This window comes from Bison bison, unplaced genomic scaffold, assembly GCF_000754665.1.
Source record: "Bison bison bison isolate TAMUID 2011002044 unplaced genomic scaffold, Bison_UMD1.0 scf7180017864296, whole genome shotgun sequence".
Taxonomy (NCBI): domain Eukaryota; kingdom Metazoa; phylum Chordata; class Mammalia; order Artiodactyla; family Bovidae; genus Bison; species Bison bison.
Genome location: NW_011494868.1, coordinates 3,467,199 through 3,479,291, shown reverse-complemented (window position 1 = coordinate 3,479,291; position 12,093 = coordinate 3,467,199). Strand labels below are relative to the sequence as shown.

The 12,093-nt window shown below is 44.6% G+C and overlaps 1 protein-coding gene across 1 annotated transcript in view; it reads right to left on the bottom strand.

Annotated features, from left to right (window-relative positions):
• Positions 1 to 12,093, bottom strand: part of STON2 (stonin 2) — a 177,131-nt gene that overhangs the window by 123,065 nt on the left and 41,973 nt on the right. Inside the window, exon 3 of the mRNA XM_010850877.1 lies at positions 8,270 to 8,554. Within this exon, the coding sequence (XP_010849179.1) occupies positions 8,270 to 8,554 (285 nt within the window). The remainder of the gene's footprint in view (positions 1 to 8,269; positions 8,555 to 12,093) is intronic.

The following is a 12,093-nucleotide window of genomic DNA, read 5'->3' as shown; positions in this document are numbered from 1 at the left end:
GATTGCTCACAGCCTCCCAACCGTGAGAGGCACGAGATGCTTTAAACCCTCTAAAAACAGGTTCTTTAGAGAAGTTAGAAAACTATAAGTATAGTGGGCTAATTAGAAATTGTGTTGGTGAAGGGTTTTTCATTTGTTGAGCCAATGTTTGTTGCTAAGTCCCCATATCCCCTGCCCTTACACACATTAATGAATATATAGAAGGAATAAGTATTAACCTTTGATATTAATCACGTTAGACCTTAGGCTAAGTAAATTCTTTCCTTAACTAAAACCCACTACACCCTCACCCTGTAGGAATGTAACTTTATTTGGGTGTAACTTTATTTATCTGTTTTGAGAATAATCAGCCCTGGAGAAATAAGTGTCCTGATTGACTGACCACTGTCACAAGGAGAAGGTCGTAAATTGTCAGCAGGCCCCCCTGGCCAGAAGATGATGTAACACCCCTAAGACCTCTGTATACATTTGTCTGAAGCACCTGACTTGAATAAAAGTCAGGACTGCTGTCCCCACGTGACTTTTGTATAACATCTCAGTGTATAAAAACAGACTCTGGAAAATAAAGAATTGGGATCAGTTTCTCGAAATACTGGTCTCCCCATGTCGCTCTCTCTCTCACCCTGGTTGAGTCTCCATCTGGAGCGCGGAACCCACCATGCTTACTAATTATGCCTGGGCTTCTAAGATCCGACCGGGGAGGCCTCAGTGTCTCCTCTCCTTCGGGAGAACAGAAGGACGCCTGCGGCCTATGTAAGTGGTGCAAACTTCTTGTCTTGAAGTTTTATTGGTCTCCCGCGTAAACCAAGCTACTCAGCCTCTTTTCTCCACTGAATTTTCCTACTGAGCTATCCTCATCCTATTACTCTTTATATCTTTGATAAAATATTTAAATAAATAGGTCGCCGACGCCGTCCCCGCTTCGAATACCCTGGATCAGCCGGGGCAGGACCCCGGCAAGCGCCGAAGAATCGATGCTTTTGAATTGTGGTGTTGGAGAAGACTCTTGAGAGTTCTTTGGATTGCAAGGAGATCCAACCAGTCCATCCTAAAGGAGATCAGTCCTGGGTGTTCATTGGAAGGACTGTTCCTGAAGCTGAAGATCCAATATTTTGGCCACCTCATGTGAAGAGCCAACTCCTTAGAAAAGGTGCTGGAAAAGATTGAAGGCAGGAGGAGAAAAGAGGGTACAGGATGAGACAGTTAGATAGGACCACCTATCTGGAGATAATGGAGAGGAGGAGAGAGGAGCCTGGCCTGCTGTGGTCCATGGGGTTGCAAACAGTCAGACATGACTGGGCGATTGAACAACAATGTGGCTGATTCACAATGTTGTACAGCACAAACACAGCCCTGTAAGCAATTATATTCCAATAAATAAAAGAAAAAGCAAGAAAGTTAAACAAGAGATTCTTTTTTTTTAAGTTAAAAAAAAAAAAGAAAGAAAAGTGGAGGGAGGGAAAGAAAGGGGGAAAATATTTTAGAAACTTGGTATTTAAAGTAACCATGGCTGCTGCACCAAAAACCTGGTGTGTTCAAACAGCAGAAAGTTGTTCTCTCATAGTTCCAGAAGCTAGGAGACTGAACTCTGAATCACTGGGCCAAAGTTAAGATGTCAACAGGGCAAGGCTTCCTCCAGAGGCTCGAGGAGAGAATCTGTTCCTTGTGTCTTCCAGCATCTGGTGGCCACTGGCATTCCTTGGCTACAGCCTCCTCACTCCAGTTCTCAGGGCCAGCATCTTCAAATCCCTTTCTGTTCTGCCTTCACACTGCCTTCTCTATGTGAGCAACATCTCCCCAATGTCCCTCTTATTTATGTATGATTATACTGCAGACCCACCCAGATAATCCAACACAATTTCCTTATCTCAAAATCTTTAGCTTAATCCATGAGCAAAAATCCCTTCTACAAATAAGACAAGGTTCACAGGTTCCAGGGCCGAGGACCTGACGGCTTTAGGGCTCACTATTCAGGCTACCACACCAGGAAAACTCAGAGCCAGCAGCAGCGAACAGAGCCAGCAGCAGCGACTACAAGAAGTCTCGGTCTGTTTCTATCACGGTGAAGATACTTGCTGTAAAACACGGCACCACTGTCGTGTAATGCCTGCAGTTAATGTATGTGAATGTTGCTGACATAGCACAAGTACCAGAACCTTTTGGATTCAAATTAAAACCTGAGTTGCTCAACAGCCTCCAGGATGGAAGCTGGGGAGATGTCTGCATTATCTGTGTTGAGTGCGGTGAAGCCTCACTTCTCCTGCAAGTACCCTGACCTGAGCTCTACCAACCCCTCACTCTTCCTTACTGTTAAACACAGCTTATGTGAGGAAACCCATGAAGGAGCTAGTCTAGTCGGTGAGGCTAGTTGGGGTAATAGGGATGTACCCAGCAATCCTTTACTTGGTAGGTTCCTTGATGGGCAAGAGAGGGCTCCTGGATTTTTTTTACTTTTTATTGGAATATACTTGCTTTACAATGTTGTGTTAGTTTCTGCTGTACAGCAAAGTGAATCATCCATACATATATATATCAGTTCAGTTCAGTTGCTCAGTCGTGTCTGACTCTTTGTAACCCAATGGACTGCAGCACACCAGGCCTCCCTGTCCATCACCAACTCCCAGAGCCTACTCAAACTCATGTCCATTGAGTTGGTGATGCCATCCAACCATCTCATCCTCTGTCGTCCCCTTCTCTTCCCACCTCAATTTTTCCCAGCATCAGGGTCTTTTCAGGTATGGTAGTGATGGTGGTTTAGTCACTAAGTCGTGCCCAGCTCTTGCGACCTCATGGACTGTAGCCCGCCAGGCTCCTCTGTCCATGGGATTTTCCAGGCAAGAATACTGGAGTGGGTTGCCATTTCATTCTCCAGGGGATCTTCCCGACCCAGGAATCGAACCCAGGTCTCTTGCATTGCAAGCAGGCAGATTCTTTACCAACTGAGCTATGAGGGAAGCCCTCATACATTCCCAGTGTATACACATATCCCCTCTTTTATAGAATTCCTTCCCATTGAGGTCATCACAGAGCACTAAGCAGAGTTTCCTATGCGTAGGCTGTCATTAGCTATCTATTTTATACATAGTAGTATATGTATATGTCAATCCCAATCTCCCAGTCCATTCCACCTCCCCTTCCCCCACTTTGGTATCCATAAACTTGTTCTCTACATCTCTAGTTCTGCTTTGCAAATAAGTTCATCTGTATCATGTTTCTAGATTCCACGTATAAGCAATATTATACATTTGCTTTTCTCTTTCTGACTCACTTCACTCTGTGTGACAGACTCTAGGTCCGTCCATGTCTCTGCAAATGACCCAATGTCATTCCTTTTCGTGGCTGAGTGATGTTCATGGCAGCACTACGTGCAATATAGCCAGGACACAGAACCAGCCTAAATGTCCACCAACAGAGGAATGGATGAAGATGTGGTACATCTATACAAGGGTCCTTGGATTTACTACCATTTTCTTTGCCGCCCTGCGGCTCTGCACAGTCCTCCAGGTACTTGGGTCTCTGAGCTAGAAACACGGGCTGAGGCAGGCCTGATCCTACACGTCCAGCCTCACATCTGCTGGGAAACCAGTTGATAAGACTCTTTCTGCAGAGGAGAGTCCCACCTCCACAGAGCTCAGTTAAATGTTCATCCATGGAAACAGATGGAATTAGTAATGAATGTCTGAGCCAATGTTCTCAGGCCAAAATTATGCTTTCAACACATTTCAAAGTTGTCATTTCTTGATTCGTTCTCTAGTAACATCAATAAATCCCCTGTCCTTAGTACAATGCAAGGCTGGCACAAGGGTGAGGCAAGGGAGGCACTCACTGTGGGTGCAAAATTTAAAAGATAACTTAAATAATTCAGTAATTAAATAATATTTTAAATGCAACATTTAAAAAATATAGACTCAGCCAACTGCAGCCTATAGGCTAGCTATCTATTTCTGTATGCAGAATTTTACTGGAAAAAGAGCTAGGATTAGGGTGGAGTATGGCAGTCATCCAGGTTTTAGTTGGATTTTGTCTTTAGTCTTTAAAATGCTGATATTTTGTTCATTAAGGAATTTTTTTTGCATTGTTTTTTACTTTTTCAAATAATTTTGGCTTTTAAATTTATTTTTTTAATCACAATATTTTCAAGCCTAATTTTTTCAAGATAGCTATTTTTCTTAAGACAACCATTATATCTTGATACAGAGCACAAATATTTTATATATATTTCCCAATTTATCACAGAGAATAGTAAAAAGATGTACTTATGAATCCAGATTCAATAAAATTAGTCTTTACCACTTTGCCAAGGATATTAATGAAATTAACTTTATTTTTTACTATATGTACACAGTAGCCATAAGTTTATTTGCCATTACTTTTATACTATTAATGCAAATGCAAATATAATAAAAAAGGCAAAAAGCATCTTAGACTTCTTATGAAAATATTTTTGATCCTACACATCCCTTGATAGGATCTTAGGAAAACCCAGAGATCTATAGATCACACTTTGAAAACTGCTGACTTAAAGGATAAGGTTTTAATGATTTAAAGTTAAAACCATTAAAGGTCAAAACCATTATCAATAACGAGCTAAGGTCCTCAGTCATATGGGGGCAACATAATTATGACTAACTCCAAAGTTAGCTTTGCAGAAACAAGCCGTGAAGAGTTAAAGTAAATTGATCCATCTGTCGTATAACCAGTTCTGAGCAATTAGGAAATCTTTAAAGCTCAAGGTATGCACAAGATGTGAAAGAATCTGAATGCTTTGAAAATAATCAGTGATCAAGCCGGCAGGGCCATTTTAGGGCAACCGAGCAGAGAAAACTGCCCACCGCCTTCGTTTCTCGCCTCCGCTGTCTCCTGGGAATGAGGCAGCAAAGGAAACTATCTCAGTAGCAGGAAGATCGAGGCAAATATACCACACAGGGCACCCCTAGGCTGTTCAAAGGTCCTGGAGCCAGTCTGCCTGGTGGGAAACTCTCTTGCCACTTCCTAACATATAACTGTAGGCATATTCCCAAACCACTATCTGTCCCAGTCTCCTCATGGGTATTCAGTTCAGTTCAGTCGCTCAGTTGCGTCTGACTCTTTGCGACCCCATGAATCGCAGCACGCCAGGCCTCCCTGTCCATCACCAACTCTCGGAGTTCACTCAAACTCACGTCCATCGAGTCAGTGATGCCATCCAGCCATCCCATCCTCTGTCATCCCCTTCTCCTCCTGCCCCCAATCCCTCCCAGCATCAGAGTCTTTTCCAATGAGTCAACTCTTCGCATCAGGTGGCCAAAGTACTGGAGTTTCAGCTTTAGCATCATTCCTTCCAAAGAACACCCAGGACTGATCTCCTTTAGAATGGACTGGGTCTCCTTGCAGTCCAAGGGACTCTCAAGAGTCTTCTCCAACACCACAGTTCAAAAGCATCAATTCTTCGGCACTCAGCTTTCTTCACAGTCCAACTCTCACATCCATACATGACTACTGGAAAAACCATAGCCTTGACTAGACAGACCTTTATTACAAATATAATATTAAATACCTTCCTCCTCTGACTCTTGTAAAGAGGTCATGAGATGATGTAGAAAAGCACTGAGCACAGTGCCCAAAAGAGTAAATATTTAGTAAATGTAACATTAAAAACAAACCTACTGGGACTTCCCTGGCAGGCCAGTGCCTGGGACTTCACCTTCCAACACAGGGGGTTTGGGTGTGATCCCTGGTTGGGGGACTAAGATCCCACAGGTCTCATGGCCCAAAAAAGCAAACGTAAAACAGAAGCAATACTGTAACAAACTCAACAAAGATGTTTAAAATGGTCCACATCAGAAAAAAAAACAACAACTTAAAAAAAAAAACCTTCTGTACCAATTCATTACCCTGTGTTCAGTAACTTTTCCCCACCAGCACAAATGCTCAACCCATTGTCTTATTGGTGTTAGGTGTTCTGTAAAGGTTAAATCCTCCTTCCAGCCAGGTTGGGAAGCCTGTCTGGACCTGTCATTTATTTCATCCTTGCTGCTTTGAGCATCATGGGTTTTTCACCAACAATTCACTGAGAAAAATGATGCTTAAATACTAAAAAATATACTAATATGCAAATCGTTATATAGAAATGAAAATTTTATATGATAGAATCATGCTTGATATTTGTTTAATGATGTTGAAAACCCATGTGAAAAAGGGATTGTTTTAAAAAATCCAAACTAGCAAAACATTTAATCCATCATGAGAAAAACATCCCTTTTTCTAGGTTTCTGTGGTAGAAAAAATGTTTGCTCCCCTACAAACATGTCTACATCCTAATCCTCAGAACCTGTGACAATGTCCTCTTACATAGCAAGAGACTTTGCAGAAGTGATTAGGTTAAAAAACCTGGAGATGGGGAAATTATCCTGGATTATCCTCGTGGGCCCAGCATCATCACAAGAGCCCTTAGAAACAGGAGAGGAAGGCAGAAGTCAGCCAGGGGACGACCTGACACCTGAAGAAAAGCACAGAGAGAAGCAACACTGCTGCGTTTGGAGACTGAGGGAGAGGCCACATGCCAGAAACACGGGCAGCCTCCCGGAGCTGGAAAGGGCAGGTGAACAGAGGCTTCCCCAGGGCCTGCTGAAAGGAGCGCAGATCAGCAGCTTGATTTCAGCTCGGTGACATCCACGTCAGACTTCTGAGCTACAGAATTACAAGACAATCAAGACGTGTGGGCTCCTATGTATAAAATAGATAACTAATGGGAACTCCACCCGGTGCTCTGCGCTTAGTCACTCAGTTGGGTTTGACTGTTTTGCGACCCCCTGGACTGTAGCCCGCCAGGCTCCTCTGTCCATGGGATTCTCTAGGCAAGAATCCTGGAATGGGTCGCCAGTCCCTCCTACAGAGGATCTTCCCGACCCAGGGATTGAACCCAGGTCTCCTGCATGGCAGGTGGATCCTTCACCGTCTGAGCCCCCAGGGAAGCCCACACTCAGAGCATTTTGCTGCACCCACGCTTGGCGATCTGCGGTGACCTAAATGGGAAGGAAATTCAAAAAAAGAGGGGACATATGTATGTCCGGCCGATTCACTCTGCTGCACAGCAGAAACTGACACAGCAGTGTAAACAGCTGTGCTCCAGTATGTTTTTTTTTTTTTTTTAATGTGGTACATATATGCAATGGAATACTACTCAGCTATAAAAAAAGGATGAAACATGCCATGTGCAGCAACATGGACGCAACCAGAGATTATCGCACTAAGTGAAACAAGTCTCAAAGAAAGACAAACGCCATAGGCTATCACTCATATGTGGAATCTAAAATATGACACAAGTGAATCTACCTACAAAACAGAAGCAGACTCCCAGGCACACAGAACAGACGTGCGGTTGCCAAGGGGGAAGGGGGGAGGGAGAGGGAAGGACTGGGAGTTTGGGATTAGCAGATGCAAACTGTTAAATTTAGGATGGATAAAAACAAGGTCCTACTGTACAGCACAGGGATCTATATTCGATATTCAGTGATAAAACACAATGGAAGACAATTTAAAAAAAAGAATGCATAAAAATAAGTATGTGCTGCTGCGAATCTTGTTATAAATAATTTCAGACATAGTAAGTAAATAAGTTGTGTTGGTTAAGCCACTAAGTTTGTGGTAATTCGTTACAGCAGCAAATAGAAAGCTAATACAGTCCTGAAGGTTATCCCACATCCCCCCTGGCAAGCTTCAGCGCCCAAGAAAATAAGTAGCCAGCTCGCCAGGGTGGGAACTAACCAGTCCCCTGGCTTCACCCAGCTTCCCAGTGCAGCTTCTGGCCGTTCAAATGCCACAGAGTCAGAGACTTGACCATTCACAACAGTCCCCACTCCTGAAGATTTGGAGTCTTAAGGTCTGGGATACAAGAACATCCACGTGTAACTGGTGACCCTGATAGAGATGGTTAGCGGTCCACACTTTTAGAGACATCCGTTTTACTCAGAGGGAGCTTACAAGTTAGGTGCTGAGTAAATACAGTTCCAATCTGTAATAGATGAATCCATACACATCCTTCCAGGGAGAGGTGAACAGCCAGGAACAAAGGTAAAAGGCTAGAAATGGCCCAGAACACATAGATCCTTCCACATGGTGCAGAGTTAGCCCAAGGAGACCTCCGCCTGCTGTCTCCTAGGCAGCCAGGCTCAGGGCCCTGGAGCAGGCACAACAGAATCCTGGCAGCCCCGCAGACCTCTCTTGGGAAAGCATCCCTGGGAAAGCATCCACAGACCTCCATCCCAATCCTCCCCAGCCCCTCACCTACCTGTCCCCCCTGCTTCTTTAGGAGGTGGTGATGAGCTGGCCCAGGGTGCATCGTCTTCAAACTGAACCCAGCCACTGATGGCCGAGACCAGCTCAGGTGGGTGCTGCTCGGGGCTCCCGGGAGGGGAGGCTGCTTCAGAGATGAGGCCCAGCTTTTCAGAAGAGTCATCATGCTCCGAGTGGGAAAGGTCCTGAGAGCCTCCATCCAAGGCATGGTGCTCCCCGGAGGAGCTCTCGGACTGGTCTGAGGAAGAGGATGCTCCTGGGAGGTGCTCTTTGGGGCCTCCTGAAATAGACACCAGAAACTGCCATCACCTCACAGGTGGAAGGTCACTCTAAGAACTGTCTCGTGGAGGAAAAAAAAGAAAAGGCAACGGGTGATCAAAGGACTCACCATGACAGGGTGTGAGAGCAAAGAGACAGCCGTGCCCACCTGCTTCTATGCTAAAGTGTTTTCCTAAAAATGTATGAAAACTATACCCTAGGATGTGGTGCTGGAGAAGACTCTTGAGAGTCCCTTGGAGACAAACTAGACAAACTAGACTCTTGAGAGTCCAAGGAGACAAACTAGTCAATCCTAAAGTAAATCAACCCTGAATATTCATTGGAAGGACTGATGCTGAAGCTGAAGCTCCAATACTTCGGCCACCTGATGAGAAGAACTGATGCATTGGAAGAATCCCTGATGCTGGGAAAAATTGAAGGCAGGAGGAGACAGAGGATGAGATGGCTGGATGGCATTACCGACTCTATGGAGATGAGTTTGAGCCAACTCTGGGAGAGAGTGAAGGACAGGGAAGCCTGGCATGCTGCAGTCCATGGGGTGCAAAGAGTCAGACATGACTTAGTGACGGAACAACAACAAAGGTTGTCCTAACAGTCTCCATGCAGGCTAAGACTGGGAGTTATTCTTATCCTACCATCTACTTCAGTGTTTGTGGCGGGAGTCACACACAAAAAATTGTTGTGATGGCCAAGCAAGAAATAGAACTAGGTCAAATTGAAAAGCAAAAGGCAATAGGGATTGGTGGAGACTGTGGCTCAACAGGCAACCTTCTGTCTGGACTAAAAACACTCAAGTTCAAACTGTACAGTCCAGAGGACATTCATTTGTGGGCCACCACATGCAAACTCTCCACCAACGACTAGTTCAGTATGGCACAGAGACCCTTCCTCTAGCTTTGTTTCACTTTATTGGTCCTAGAACAGTTAACAGCCTTCAAATATTTGTTTTTAAATAATAGAATTGACCCCAATTGTGGTGGTGTTACGCAAATCTATTCAGGTGTTAAAATTCATCAACTGTAGACTGAAAATGATCAATTTTACTGTATGAAAGCTTTGAAAAATAAATGTACTGATACGAAACTGCTTTCTCCCATCACTAGCCAAACTGGTCCACTCGAACGTAATCAAAGCCTTTAGATGAGAGCTGTCCCAAAGAAATAAAAAGCAGGCCACATACATAATTTTAAATTTTCCAGTTCAGTTCAGTTCAGTTGCTCAGTTGTGTCGGACTCTTTGCAACCCCATGAACCACAACACACCAGGCCTCCCTGTCCATCACCAACTACCGGAGTTCACCCAAACCCATGTCCATTGAGTCAGTGATGCCATCCATCTCATCCTCTGTAGTCCTCTACTCCTCCTGCCCTCAGTCTTTCTCAGCATCAGGATCTTTTCAAATGAGTCAGCTCTTCTCATCAGGTGGCCAAATATTGGAGTTTCAGCTTCAACATCAGTCCCTCCAATGAACACCCAGGGCTGATCTCCTTTAGAATGGACTGGCTGGATCTCCTTGCAGTCCAAGGGACTCTCAAGAGTCTCCTCCAACACCACAGTTCAAAAGCATCAATTCTTTGGCGCTCAGCTTTCTTTATAGTCCAACTCTCACATACATGACTATTGGAAAAACCATAGCCTTAACTAGACGGACCTTTGTTGGCAAAGTAATGTCTCTGCTTTTTAATATGCTGTCTAGGTTGGTCATAACTTGCCTTCCAAGGAGCAAGCATCTTTTAATTTCATGGCTGTAGTCACCATCTGCAGTGATTTTGGAGCCCAGAAAAATAAAGTCAGCCACTGTTTCCACTGTTTTCCCATCTATTCCTAAATTTTAAAATTTTCCAGTAGCCACATTTAAAAAAGAAAAAGAAACAGGGGAAACTATTTTTAATAATGTATTTCAACTCAATTTGTTGAAAATGTACAATTCCAACATTTAAGTGATAAAAAACTGTTAATGAAACATTTAACTAGGTCCTCGGAATTTAGTGTGGATATTTCACATTTCTTGAAGTGAAAGTGTTAGTCACTCAGTCATGTCCAACTCTTTTGACCCCATGGGCTGTAGCCCACCAAGCTCCTCTGTCAGTGGGATTTCCCCAGGCAAGAATACTGGAGTGGGCTGTCATTTCCTTCTCCAGAGGCTCTTCCTGACCCAGAGGTCAAATCCCGATCTCCTGCATTGCAGGTGGATTCTTTACCATCTGAGCCACTGGGAAAGCCCAGTTTATAGTGCGTCTCAATTCAGACTAGCCGTGTTTTAAGGACTCCATAGTCACATGGCTAGCAAGCTGGACAGCGCACCTGTAGACCCTGCTTTCCAGGTGCTGTAAATGGAGCTGGGATGATTCAGGTGGCAGTAGCAGTGGCCATGGAACAGAACCAGCTGACAAGGCTCCGTAAAAAGCTCCTGCATCCTACCTTGATCTTCATCCTCGAGCACAGTTCCACAGAAGTCAACCTGGCCACCTTCACCATGATCACGAGTGACAATTACTGAGTTCTCTGCATTGCCCATCACTGTTGTAAGTGGTTTTTTTATATGTTAATCACTTAATCCTCACTGCCACCCTCAGGTCGGCACTGTGATTATCCATATTGCTCAGATGAACTATCACACAGAGAGGTAAACAAATCATCCACTCAATTATCCACATCCATGATGGAGCCAGGATTTCAGCCCAAGGGATCTGGTTCGAGTGCCTGTCACTCTTTTTGACAACTATACTTTGAAAACTGAAACAATCCGAATGGCTGTGGAGAATAATAACCAAAAAGACTGAGTGTAAAGTACTTGGTAAATAGGAAGTTTATATTCAGGGCTTCCCTGACAGCTCAGTTGGTAAGGAATCAGCCTGTACTACAGAAGACCCTGGTTCGATTCCTGGGTCATGAAGATCCCCTGGAGAAGGGATAGGCTACCCACTCCAGTATTCTTGGGCTTCCCTTGTGGCTCAGCTGGTAAAGAATCGGCCCACAATGTAGAAGACCTGGGTTCGATCCCTGAGTTGGGAAGATCCCCTGGAGAAGGGAAAGGCTACCCACTCCAGTATTCTGGCCTGGAGAATTCCATGGACTCTATATTCCATGGACTTGGTAAATATGAAGTTTACGTTCATTGGAAGAAAGCAGCTAATACTTCTGGTTCTTCCAGGTCTTTGGGGGCTTCTGGTGTTTCCAGGTCTTTGTTTGGGAGCTCTGAGATTCCTCAGATGCTTCCTTTGAGCCTCTTAAGTGAAAAACATCTGCATCTGAGGAAGGTGATAAACTGACTTTTTCCTTATCAATATCCCACTGAGGACTTCCTGGTGGCACAATGGATAAGAATCTGCCTGTCAATGCAGAGGACACAGGTTTGATCCCCGGTCCGGGAAGACTCCACATGCCATGGAGCAACTAAGCCCGTGCACCAGCACTACTGAGCCAGCACTCGACAGCCTGCACACCACAGCTAACCAGCTTCCGTGCTGCAATTATGGAAGCCACACGCTCCGAGGGCCCGTGCTCCACGGCAAGAGAAGACACCACAGTGCTAAACCC